The 13,941-nt window shown below is 31.3% G+C and overlaps 1 protein-coding gene across 1 annotated transcript; it reads left to right on the forward strand.

Annotated features, from left to right (window-relative positions):
- Positions 1–6,688: 6,688 nt before the first annotated feature.
- On the forward strand, positions 6,689–13,680 carry LOC111637939 (nuclear receptor subfamily 2 group E member 1-like). The gene is made up of 6 exons (XM_023383550.1): positions 6,689–6,824; positions 7,062–7,142; positions 12,127–12,288; positions 12,364–12,839; positions 13,084–13,315; positions 13,404–13,680. Exons 1-6 carry the CDS (start codon positions 6,815–6,817, stop codon positions 13,652–13,654), a joined length of 1,212 nt encoding a protein of 403 aa, XP_023239318.1. The 5' UTR covers positions 6,689–6,814; the 3' UTR covers positions 13,655–13,680.
- Positions 13,681–13,941: the final 261 nt, after the last annotated feature.

Consider the following 13,941-nt stretch of genomic DNA (forward strand, 5'->3'; position numbering starts at 1 on the left):
GAGAGAATGCTGATGAGGATGCTGTGGAGGAGATGCTATTTTAATGTGTCTACGATCAAATATCTTATCACTCGTCTTTCTGTTGAGGCTAATTTTGTTAATTTACATTAACTTTTATGCTAATTTAAATGTTAATTTATGGTTTTCTTAACTTTCTAGCTTAATTGTCACTCGGTTATATGCCGTTCAACATTATAATTATCCGATAATATCGATTATTTTTTGAGTTTCTGACGCACTATATTGCCTGTTTTGTGCATAAAATCTTCTATTTTAATGCCTTTATGCACATATTTTGCTTAGGATTTCTATAATTAATCATTCAAATCGTTTATCCAGACGTAAGATGCTCGTGTTAAACGTTTTAAATAAGAGTTAATTTTATATTTAAATTCATAAAAACACGCTTAATAATTAAATAAGATACTTAATAAAAGGGTTAAATGTAATTTTAAAGTAAAATTACTCGAAAATATTTAGTAAAATACATCAAAAACGAAGATCAAACGATACAATGCTACTTCACTGCACGACATTTCTCCATGAGGGAAAACGTACTTTACAGGGGGGGAAAAGCTAGTTTGTTTCGGTTTTAAATGTATAATTTTTAATTATTAATTGACTTTATTTATTAAATAAGAAGTTAATTCATACAAAATTAAAATACAGTAATAAATTACATTCGATTTAATCTTCCAGACATAGGATGATCCTACCTAAAGCATATTAAACAGCGACTTTTACATATGTCAATATACATTTTAAAGTAAAAATAAAGTTTATTTATTATTTAAAACGCTTTATATTATATTAAAATTTAATATTTGAATGAAATAATCGAAGAATTCGGGTTTTTTTTAATATAAAACCGAAGATTAAAGGCTACAACTCCGGCATCGCCGCTTCACCACACGACATCGGTTCATCAGGAGAAAAGAAATTTACAGGGGCAAAAGAGCAGTTTTGCAATTAGATTTTCGAAAAGGGAAAAATATCGGGAAAATATTAACTAAAATAAATTAAAATTTTCATTTTACGTCAGCTTATGACAAATAGTGACAATCGTTAATTATGTAATGATGTCCCCTCTTTTAAAGGGGGACAAAAGTTTGGAGAGGGGGAGGAAAAAAGGAGAAGATAAAGAAGATGAGGAAAGAGAGAGAGAGACGAGATGTACATACAGGAGAGTAAAATGTATTAATCACCAATGGGAATTCTCATCTTTCTTTCCTCCCCATTACCGCTTCCATAAATGAAGCGCTGGAGATGATCAACCAAGTGCTGCTCGAATAATTAAACTGCTATGGCGTCATCTGTCCACTCTCTCACGTGTTATGTAACCGTTAGCTTACGGTTACGGTACGTGAGAATAAATCTTGCAACGATTTATCTTTTGCCTCTTTGAATATGGCTCCAGTACCAATTGGTGTTGCTATACGTAAGCTAAAGTCTTCTTCATACAAGAAAAATCCGGATTTCTAAGGGTCGGGAAAATGGTGGAAAATTTTAATTATTTACCATTAATTTAGATATTTTGATAAGATAAATGAATTCTGAGATGTATTTTTACCTTTCTAACACAGATTTTTTATTTATTTTTAATTTTATTGGGGTCAAAATCAGGGAGGAATGGTAGACATTCATTAACGTCGATTCCTCTTGCAGGTTTTTAAGGTTGGAAAATTTAAATTATTTACCATTAATTTAGATATTTTGATAAGATAAATGAATTCTGAGATGTATTTTTACCTTTCTAACACAGATTTTTGATTTATTTTTAATTTTATTGGGGTCAAAATCAGGGAGGAATCTGTTATGTCATCTCCATTTATTAACGTTGATTTGTCTACTTTAATGGAGTGAATTGTTAAAATTGCGATTAAAACTCAGAATTCTTAACAAAATTATGTTTTTTTGTATAGAAAATAAGTATAATGAGCCATTAAGAATACAAAATTTAACTTTTTTTCACGAATTTTATGCATTTTTATCTCGTAATGTCGAATGAAATCGTCCTACGGTAAGAATTAACGTTGAAAAATATTAAATTATTATATTTTTATTATATAATGAGTTAATTTTAGCTTCTTTATCTAATAATTTCTCGATATTTCTATGTTTTAAACAGTTTAACACGCTTAAAATCTTCAAAAACGGGTGTTTTTCTTCATTAAATTTGTATTGATATAGCCGATTCCTTCGTAATTTAGAACAATTTATATAAACAAAGTATATAAAAGGATAAAATTTACCAATAAAACAATATATTTTCTTGCTTATCCGCATCAAAATTATAAAATTTCGGCGTAATTTTTAACAATAAATCCATAACTTCTCGTCATAAATTGCTGCATCACTCCCGAATCGATTCTATCGGAAAATATACATTTAAACAGTTAAATTCTGAAATTTTGACCCTCGAATACACACGATTCTACCAAACAAGTTTACGTTTAATCACTTAAATTTGGAAATTTTAACCCAAAAACAAAAAAAAACACAAGATTCTATCAGAAAATATACGTTTTAACAGTTAAATTCGACAACTTCGTCTTGCAAATACGCAAGATGCTACCATAAAATACACATTTAACCAGTCAAATTTGACAATTCTGCCCTTCAGATAAACAAAATTTACATTTAATCAATTAAATTTGGCAGTTTTAACCCAAAAAAACACAAGATTCTATCAGAAAATATACGTTTTAACAGTTAAATTCGGCAACTTCGTCCCTGGAATACACGAGAGATTCCACCCAAAATTGGGCAGTTTTGGATGCCGAAAAAAACAAGAAACAGTCAACAAGAACGGAATTAAAAGAGCATAAATCATCACGAAAGCACGGAAACAAACGGAAGAAAGAAAGGAATAATAATAAAAAAAAAAAAAAACAAAGGATTGATGACGTCTTTAACCCCCTCCGACGCCATTTTTAGGTAACTTCCAAACCGTACGTGATATTATAATTAATGTGTACAGGTCAAGGAGAACAGGTTTTGTATTCTCACGTGTCTAAACAACAGAGGAAACCCCCTAACAGAAATACATTAATTTTCTCTTTCTTGACGTCTGTACCGAAAATAATGGTAAGTGATTCAGTTGTACACTCCGTCCTTTAGCTAAAACAACATTATTGGTAACCGGGTGTACACGTGAACACGCAACTAAGGAAGGGGGGAGTAAAAAAATGGCAGACGTTCGAAGGGGGGAAACCACACACACACACCTGCCTGGTGTTAGGCAACTTTCCATACGTTTTACTGTTGCCGTTTCCACGTTTCATTTAAATTAAGTTAGATTTTTGTATTGTTTACTCGATATTTCGTCACAATTGATTAAGGTTTGTCCCCTTTACCGATTCCCTGGGACGGAAATGATGAAGTTGTTAACGCTTTCCTATGGGATGTTTAGGAAAATATTGTTGTTTGATTCCAGTTTTTTTTTTTTTGGTAGATTTTTTAAGGTTTTGGATCGTTAAATTGGGGTTTTTTGTAGTTTAAAATGCTCTTATTTGGTGATTTTGGTCGTTGAATGCGGGTTTTGATGGTTTAAATTGCTTTTGTTTAAAGATTTAAGTCGTTAAATTGAGGTTTTTCGTAGTTTAAAATGCTCTTATTTGGTGATTTTGGTCGTTAAATGCGGGTTTTGATGGTTTAAAGTGCTTTCGTTTAGAGATTTAATTCGTTAAATTGAGGTTTTAGTTTAAAATGCTTTCATTCGGCGCTTTTATACCGTTAAATTGACGTTTATATGGTTTAAAATTTCTACTTTCAGGTTTTAATTGTTAAATCATTTATAATGATTTTATTTGGAGCTTCAGACCGTTAAATTGGGGTGTTTTTTGCACTTTAAAATCTTTATTTTGATATTTATAGCGTTAAATTGAGGTTGTGTGGTTTAAAATTTGTGTATTTCGTTTTAAAACTTCACTTTTTATTATCTAAATTTTGTATTTTGTAAGAGATTTTTACGAAAATTCACAATTTTAAAGGTAAAGTTCGACTTTTATTACAGATCTTCACTGTTTAAGTTCGGTTTTCCCTTAGTTTAATAAGAGAAAGTGCGATATCACTCGTAAAATATGATTCGAAACTGAAATATTAGTATATTTTTAGCTTTTTCAGACCAAAAACTAACAAAAAAATTGCTTTAATTACTTATTAGAAACTAATTTAGTATGATTAGTATCCTGATAAAAGATGCTACATAGCAATCGTTGATGTTATTCAATCAGCATCTGATGATAGAAACTGCAAGATCTCTTATAAAACAAGCTTTCTAAATCAAAAATTAAAGCCTTTTACACTAAAAATACAGTCTAAACTACTTCTTAAGCATTATTTACATCGATTAGCATCACTGGTTGTTATTACAGTTGGCATCTTTGATCGTAAAAGATGCTGACTAAACAGCTCTAGTGATGCTACTTAATTAACATCTGATGTGAGAAACTGTGAGATATCACATAGGACAAGCATTCTACATTAAAAAATCTTAAGCTTTTTAGGCTAAAAGTATTATTTTATTAACATAAATAGCACGAGAAATGATGATTAATGGCAGCAACCAGTGATTCCACTTAACATCTTATGACCAGAGGTGTCAAAGTTCAAGCTTTTTAGACTAAGAAAGCTGTCAAAATCACCAATTTTACTCATGTTATGATGATAAAGAGTGCTAAATAACCTGCAATCAGTGATGATGCTACTCATCTGATGAGAGAAACTTAAGATAGAACAAGCTTTCTACATCAAAAGTAAAGCTTTCTACACCAAAAGTAAAGCTTTCTACACCAAAAGTAAGGCTTTCTACACCAAAAAATCTACCTAAACCATCAATTTTGGCAACATAAACACCATTTTATTACGAAAAAAAAGATGCTAACTTGCAGCAACCAGTGATGCAACTCTCCAGCATCCCAGTGATGCGGATGAGAAGACACCAAAAATAACTCATCCTGGCTATAATTTACATGAATAGAGATTAAAGATGACGATTTTTTTTCTTTTTTGGTAGCGAGGAACCCATTTATACCAAGAAGTTTGCAACGATTTAATTATGAATTCGATTTGTCAAAGAGAAAGAGAACACGCTACAACAATTACCAATACTACTACAGCAACAACATTAATAGTTCCCAATCAAGATTATTAAGTATCTTGGTTTTTTTTTTTATTTTCATATCCAACTACAAATGAGGAATTGATTGATGATGCTGCATGCTCCTTCCTCTCTCTCTCTCTCTCTCTTTCCTCTCTTTCTCTTATCTTTATCTTCTTTTTCTAATGATGTAATTTGAGTGTAAAACTTTTAAGTGCTTCCCTTCTCATGTTCTGCTATCATTACTTAGTTAACTACCTTAATAGAAGAGGAGACATATTATTGTCAATCAGCAAAAGTATAAATGTATATATATATCCCTTCTGTTTAATTAAACTCGAGCTTTCGTGTTGACAAAGAATGGAGCATCTCCTCTCTCTCTCTCTCTCTCTCTCTCTTCTCCTCTTCTTCTTCTTCTTCTCTACCCCTTTACGACTCGAATACATGCAAACTGCTCCTAAATTTACTAGCCACAGCTGCCTATTGACCAATTACAGCAGCTGATACTTGTTTAGTACTCGTAATATCTCGTTTATCCGTTTAATTTTAAGATATTTGGAGAGATTTTATGAAATATCCACAGTTTTTTACGGAAATTTCGGATATTTTAGCGATAAATCATGTTTCTACATCGTTATCTTTTAAGTCGTAAATTGCTCCTTTTTATTTTAGAGAGAGATTTATAGCATAGATCCGTCTGGGTGTCTGTCGGTGACGTTCTTATCTCGGCTCGTTATACGTAAATTTCCCAGCGATTCGTAAAGTTAATTGTGTTTTGTGGTAGTATCGATGGTTATTTACGCGTATTTAATCTTCTTAAGTGTAATTTCAAAGCTATAAAGTGAAAAATTGAGCTTTTTTTTTGGTTCATCTGATTTAACAGGAAAGTCGTGCGAGTTTAGTTAATTTAACATCGAAAATTAAGTTTAATTCTAATTAATTTAGGTTAATTAAATTAAATTTTAGTAAATAAACGTGTATTTTATTTGTTTAAACCGTTAGAAATGTTTTTAAATCGCTTCAAACGTCTGAAAACCCGCTCGAAGTAGCTCATCCTCCCCACTCGTAAAATATCATTAAATCTATAAGATTAACCTTAAAACGTTCATAAACATCGATTACAAACAAAAATTAGACTTATCCCCGTCTAAATAAACTCATTAAGGGCCATTAAAATCGATTAGAAACGTCAAAAACTCCGACCAAAAGTTGTTAATTAGAATGTAAAAGTCGTGAGAAAGAGGAATTTAACTTTTTTAAAAACCAACGTAATGTAAACGAAATTTCCCGAAATTAACAGACAATTTAGAAACGAATCCGTCTTAATTTTTTAACTTTTTAAAAGCGTAAACAATTCCACGTAAGATAATCCCCCCATAAGAGAAAAGTAAAGCATCCTCATCTCCGTGCTCCTTATCTCTCCTCTTTCGGATCCGATCCGTCACGTGCATCCTCTTCCTCGACTGCGCATGAGTGTGCCGACATCTGCCAACGTTCCCAAACTATTTAATTCCTACCTGAGCATAAAAGTCGAACAAGTCTCCCCCTGCATCCACTTGTTCGTTGGAGTTTACAACATCCAGGTAAGTCATCATCATGGAGAAGATGCTGATCCAGCCTTAAAAAAAACCAAACTATTTTAAAAAAATATATACAAATTCTATCTATCTTATCTGTCTCACGCATCCCACAACGCATTTACCATAAGAATTAATGGAAAAACGTAAGTTTCAACATATTATATGGGGTCTTTAATCGATAATTTAGTTAGAAAAGGACTACTCTTTTGTTATCCACACGCTAATGTCCCATTGAATTTGAGTACGTTCGCGTGTCTAATGATTTCTAGACTTTATCTAAATGGCAATTTTAAATGTTTGAATTAATTCTAGAGTGATATTATCCTCTAACGATAATAGAATTTTATCCTTTCTTTCTTTTTTTTTTAATCTTTTTACAGGTGATAGGTTACTTGATATACCTTGTAGAGTCTGCGGTGATAGAAGCTCTGGAAAACATTACGGAATTTACAGTTGTGACGGTGAGTTTTACGGTTTTATATACCTGTTTTCTCTGTTTTCTAACCTCTTCTACGGCTCGAAATCGTTTAAATTTTAATAAATAACCTGTCTTTTGCTAATTTGCATATGTATAAAGTTTATACTTAGCATTATATGTAAGATATTTAGCATTTTCCTCAGTCATGTAGCAGTAAGATCCGATTATGTACATGTTATGATTCCTCTTTTCTAACCTGTTTTGTGAGGTTTTTACCCTTTTCTATGACTCGAAACCTCTTAAATTTTAATACTTATCTTGTTTTTCACAAATTTAAATGAATATAATTAAGATATTTAGCTTTCTCTGTAAATTATTTGGCTTTTTTCTTAGTCGTGTAGCCTTGCGATTATGTGCATGCTGTGGCTCCTGTTTTACAAACCTTCTACTCTCTTCTATAGCTCGAAACCTCTTAAATTTTAATTAAAAAATCTTTATTTTATTAAATTACATAAATATAATCGATATATTTAGCTTTATCTGTAAGATATTTAGCATTTTTTTATACTCGTATAGCCTTACGATGAGATTATACTCAAGCTATTTCATGATTCCACTTTTCTGTCTTATTTTATGTATTTTCTACCATAAATATGGGTTTAAATTTCTTAAATTATGGTAAATAGCTTGATTTTCTGTTAATTTACATAGATATAAATTAGATATTTAACATTTCTTTCAAAGAAACAAGCTACTTTCTAACTCATTCCACCAGCGTGCGATGCTAGATTTATACTCTGGATCCACGCTTTCACATGCGAATAAATCACATTTAACACATTAAACGTTCACATTTTATCAATTTAATGGGTTTTTAACACATTAAATGTTCAAATTTGAATGATTTTACGTGATTTTTACTCAGTAATTCACAGACAGATGCTCATATTCGTTTCCGCATCCCAATTTCCACACTCAGAAGCATCGTAGTCATGCTTACATTAGCATCAATTTAACGAATTTAAACGCATAAAAATGCTTAATTTATGCTCATTACGCATTAAATTATGTTTAAGTTTAAGTATATTAAGTATTTAATGCAATTAAATCGAGGTGAGATGCTTAATTTATGCTTCATATCCGCATCTTCTAACATCGTGAGTAGCATCCAATTCTTCTATCTACTTTAAGTTCAGACTTGAATAATTAATAAATAGGCGCTATATAGAAGTTAAAAGTAACTCTATACAGAGGTAGAGAAGCTTATTATAGATTTCTGGGTCAATTAATTATATAGAAAATTGTTCTTGCTCTGTAGTGATGCTGCATACGTAAATTTAAGCATCTTGCTCCATCTTATCCTTCTAGAAGTAGGCTAATTCAGGCTATAATTTGCCGGATAATAAGGCTGTAAACATGCCAATAGGCTAGGTAATAGCCTGTGTAGGCCTAGTAACAGCCTGTAGTAAGCCATTAATTATGTAGGCCTAAAGGGTATCATACGTTAGATACGTTAAAGTACGCCTGTACGAAATTACTTGCTCGTAAAACCTCATTAAAAGGCCCATTTTTTAGCCTGATTGATCGCGTGTTGGGCCTGAAACTGATCGACAATATCTCAAGGCACTATTCTGATGCGGAATACTTGCGAAATTTCGCGAATTTTATGCGAATTTGCATACATTTAACATTACTTTTATGCCGATGTAAATGCTTTGTGAATGGCGAGAAACGCTTTTTAGGGGTCAAGAAACGTTATTATAGGGTCAAGCTCTCTATAGGAAGCAAGAATAGTTTTATGAAAGTCTATTATACAGGATAAAAAGAACTAAATGAGGATCGAAAAACGCTTTATGGAGGTCAAGAAGAGACCTATGATAATAAGAAGACAATGATCGAGAAACGCTTTACAGGGGTTTAATCACGCTTTACGAGGAACAAACAACGCTTTATTGAAGTCAAGAATAGTCTTATAAGGCTCGAGATATGCTTTATAGTGGCCAAGAAACGTTATATGAGAGTCAATAAGTGTTATAGATATCAATAAGAGCTTTAAGAGAGCTAAGAAGCGCTTTATAGAGGTCAAGACAGTGTTTTATAGAGGCTAAAACACACTTTACGAGTGACAAGAAGCATTTTATAGAAGCAAGAATCAGCTTAGCTGCTTGAAAAAAGCTCAAACATACTTTATTTACAAATCCCGCTTACACTATATTGTCCCTCGATATAACGCAATATATTCTAAGGCCCTAAACTTACGTTAAATTAATCTTTCCTTTTTAACGGGTGTCTTAACAATTAAATGTAAATGAAGTGTTACGCATTCAAGCGCGAATATGTTAATTAATCGAACCCCTATATAACGAATGAGCGAACTTCTATAAATTACAGAAAACTTCTGCGTAAAATAATTAAATTTCTATACAATTTAATGGTTTTTCTATATAACGAATTAAATTTTAAGTCCATTACGAACCTCTGTATAGCATTCAGAACTTCTATATAACGAATTTAATCTATTTCAATTGTAATATACTTGTATATAACATAAACTTCTATATAATAAATTTTAACTTATTTACATACTAATATACTTTTATATACCGAATTTAAATGATATATTCGTTATATAGAGGTTTAATAGAAGCTATTACTCCTATAGATTATAACGTACTCTTACGTAACGGAATTGACTATAATGCACTTCTATATAACGAATATAATATCTGTAGTTTATAAAATACCTCTGTATAATGAATCTAAAGCTTAATTCGTTATATAGAAGTGCATTATAATATATATACAAGTTGCGTATTCGTAATAACGAATTTTATTATAGCTTACACAGGTTTAAATCGTTATGCTGAAGTGCATTACGATCTACAGATATTAAATTCGTTATATCGAAGTTTATTATAGCGTGTAGAAAATTAAATGCGTTATATTGAGGAATATTACGGTGTACGTTATGTAGAATTTTGAATTTTATAAATCTCAATGTTATTTAATTCCTATTGCTATAATGAACTTCTTTATAACGAATCTAACTTTATTAGACTATAAGCTTACTAAACCTCTTTGTAGTGAATTTCTCATAACTCATAATGTAATGTACTTTATATACCGAAACTAATTACTATAGAATGTAATATGCTTCTATATAGCGAATATAGGATTTATATATTATAATAAACTTTGATATAACGAAATTATGCTTAAAAGACTGTAATAAACTTCTATATAACGAATACCAATGTACTTTACTGTAAATACTTCTTCCATTTCCATATAACGATTTCGATCGATACATAAGTCCTCTATTTAACGATTTTTTTATGCGAATAACGAATTTAGAAGAGAATTGTCGTGTAGAACCTCTATTTAACGATTTTAACGCTATATCGCGACTTCGTCATATCGCATCGCCTCGCGATGTAGTGCACTTTCTAATGCTAATTTATTTTTTAAAATATTAAAAAAAGGCGTTAATTAATTGAATAACCCCGTTTTAGCGTTGCTTCTAGAAAATAAGAACGGATCAATTGGGAGTTCGCGATCTACTTGCTGATAAGTTAAAACTACATATTCCATGCTTTTTGAATGTCCTAGGGCATAAAAATGGGCAAAATATATGCGTTACGCGAAATAAAATGTAATTTTTGATTGGTTAATTATTAAATTATGCAAATAATACAATTTATCTGATAAATAATCAAAAGGCATACAACTGCCGTTAAGTGATGATACGCATCACTCTTCAAGCAGAGAACTAAGAGGAATGTCATCAATCATCCCTACAATGAAGCTAAATTGATAAAAATGTATAACATTTGAGTTAATTCTAAGGCAAAATTAATCATTTAAACGTATTTTTAATGCTTAAAATATCGATAAAATCTTTCAAAAATCTCATTTCCCATCCTATATAACTTCTCACTTACAATCATCCTGAAAAGTTAAAAATTCAAGAAATAAAATAAAGATATAGGCCTAAATATACGAGCAGACATACTGACGAATGTGTATTTAAAAAAAACTACGTTTCTGCATCATTTTTATGCTCGAAAAACACGATTTTTTACATTACAGTCGACCCCCTCTATAACACTGTTGATAATTCCGTTTTATATGAATTTCATGTTGTACGAGTCACTTAAATTTTACAAATACGTAAGTCACGTATTTGTAAAATCTAAGTGACTCCTACAACATGGAATTCATATAAAACGGAATTATCAACAGTGTTATAGAGGGGTCGACTGTATTATTCAGTCGACTTTTCTTAAGTCGCATACAAAAAAAACGAATGCAAATTAGCATTTTTATGGTAATTTCAATTAAATTAAATGTGATGAAGTGCAGTTAATAAGTCTGCACACAGACACACACACGTCTTAATCCAACACTTTATATTAATTAAAATTGTTTATAAATTAGTTTATGCACCATTGAAACTAACTCGACCGACGATCAATTATTATTATTATTATTATGCAAAACCTGCGTTAATTGTAAAGAAAAAAAGTCGCATTAATTTTAATTAAATGCAATTTTTAATTAAAGCCCCTTAATGCGGGACGTATGCTTTCCCTCTTAGCCGCAGAAAATGCAATGAAATTAATTAATTTTTTATTTTATTTTATTTCTTTTCCATTGTTAAGAAACTGATTACATTTTTAAGAAGAAAAAAAAGAAATGCATTTTTATAAAAATGTAATCAATTTCTTTTGATGTTGTATATTACAGAAATTGATCGAATTTTAAATTGTAATTAAATGTCATTTTCTTAACTTAATTACGTTTAAAAAATTAAATCGTTTTCGAAGTAATAATGCAATTTAATCGTGTAATTTTTTTTTTTGTATTTTAGATTTAAAAATATGTAATTTTTATTGCATTATTATTATTATTATTATTATTATTATTATTATTATTATTTATTAAAGCATTTCTTGGTCTCGCCATATAAATTATTTACTTAATTATATATAGGCCTATATATATATTTTTTTTAATTATTAATTTAGGCTGTTCGGGTTTTTTCAAGAGAAGCATCCATAGAAATCGTGTGTACACTTGTAAAGCTCAAGGAGAATTAAAGGGCAAGTGCCCAGTTGATAAAACTCATCGAAACCAATGCAGATCGTGCAGACTGAAGAAATGTTTCGAAGCTTCCATGAACAAGGAAGGTATGAAATCTCTAAACAACTAGAAAAAAAATTACATGTACGATTATTTAATTCTTCTTTCTTTTTTTATTGCAGCCGTGCAACACGAACGTGGGCCGAGGAAGCCCAAGATGAAAGATCCGAACGAGATAAACAAACCGACACTAGTCACCCCGTTTCACTTCGCTCTCAACAAAGACACTACATCCCCCTCGAATCCGGCTACCAATTCTGACGTCATCTACAAGGAATTATCGTCCACGTCACCGGGTCTTTTGCAGATGTTACTCAATGCAGAAAAATCTCAAGAAAGCATGTGGAACTCCGGTAGGCGTGTCAATTTTCATACATCACCAATCATCTGTCCGTCCTTGCTGACTCCGCCGTACGTAGGAAGAGACGGATATCCTAACATCTCTGATTGGAGGACTGTTATCACCGGAGGCGTGGCATTGTCGGCAGGAGTTGGCCATTGGGAATCGTTACAAGAAATTACTGCGCGATTACTTTTTATGGTAGTTCGTTGGGTCAAATGTCTGCCTACCTTTCAAACATTATCCAAGTGTGATCAGGTAATTTCCTGTTATTAATCTGTTATACGATAATTTTATATGCAAATTACGAAATTGTTTAGGGGGCGTTACTCGAAAGATTTGATTTACCAATCCAATTATATATTTTTTTTAATTTGAAAAATTTTTTAACCAATCAGACACATCTTCTCATTTTCTTTTCTAAAACGTAAAAAAGGGACTAATTAAGTAAATAATAAACCAATTATTCAACAAATCTCATAGACGAAAAATTTAATTGTAGGTGACACTACTGGAAGAATGTTGGAAAGATTTATTCCTTTTAAACATGGCACAGTGTTCGGTGACACTTGATTTATTGAATACGTTACCCACCTCCAAGAACAGCCAAGAGAGTAAAGATAATCATCCCATGGATCGTCACTACATTCAGGAAGTACTGAGAAGATTCCGACAGCTATCACCAGACTGTACAGAATGCTGTTGTTTAAAAGCAGTAGTACTCTTCAGACCAGGTAAAAAAAACACACACACGCACACACAGAGAGATTTTATATAAATACTTATTAAGTTTTAATTATAACTCGTGTTTTTCGTAACTAGAAACGGTGGGAGTTTGTGACGTTCATCCGGTGGAGATGCTACAAGATCAAGCACAATGCATATTAGGGGATTACATACGCCAGAAGTATCCCAGACAGCCTACACGTTTCGGTCGTTTATTGCTGTTGATCCCGTGTTTAAGATCAGTGACGTGCAGCGGAATCGAAAATCTCTTTTTTAAGAATATTATTGGTGATATTTCCATCGAGAGAATATTATCGGATATGTATCATATCGAGAGAATCGAATGAGATCTTTCACTCTTCATATTACCTCTATCTAGTAGATTATCATCTATCATATTATTATTATNTTACACACACTAAATTATTCAGTAATAGAACTTTCACGATCTTCGCTTCGTATATTTATATATTTCATGCGACAAAAATCCGCGATGTATCCTACATTTTAAAAACAGGGAGGTCTCGTATGCAAGTCTACCGCCAATAGACTACACGAATCCATTTATAAATATCCTTAAATGTTTTTCTTTATCCATAAATTCAGATTTGTTTATTTTTTCTAAATAAAAAAG

Source organism: Centruroides sculpturatus, unplaced genomic scaffold (assembly GCF_000671375.1).
Source record: "Centruroides sculpturatus isolate CEXI.00-Female unplaced genomic scaffold, Cexi_2.0 scaffold142, whole genome shotgun sequence".
NCBI lineage: Eukaryota > Metazoa > Arthropoda > Arachnida > Scorpiones > Buthidae > Centruroides > Centruroides sculpturatus.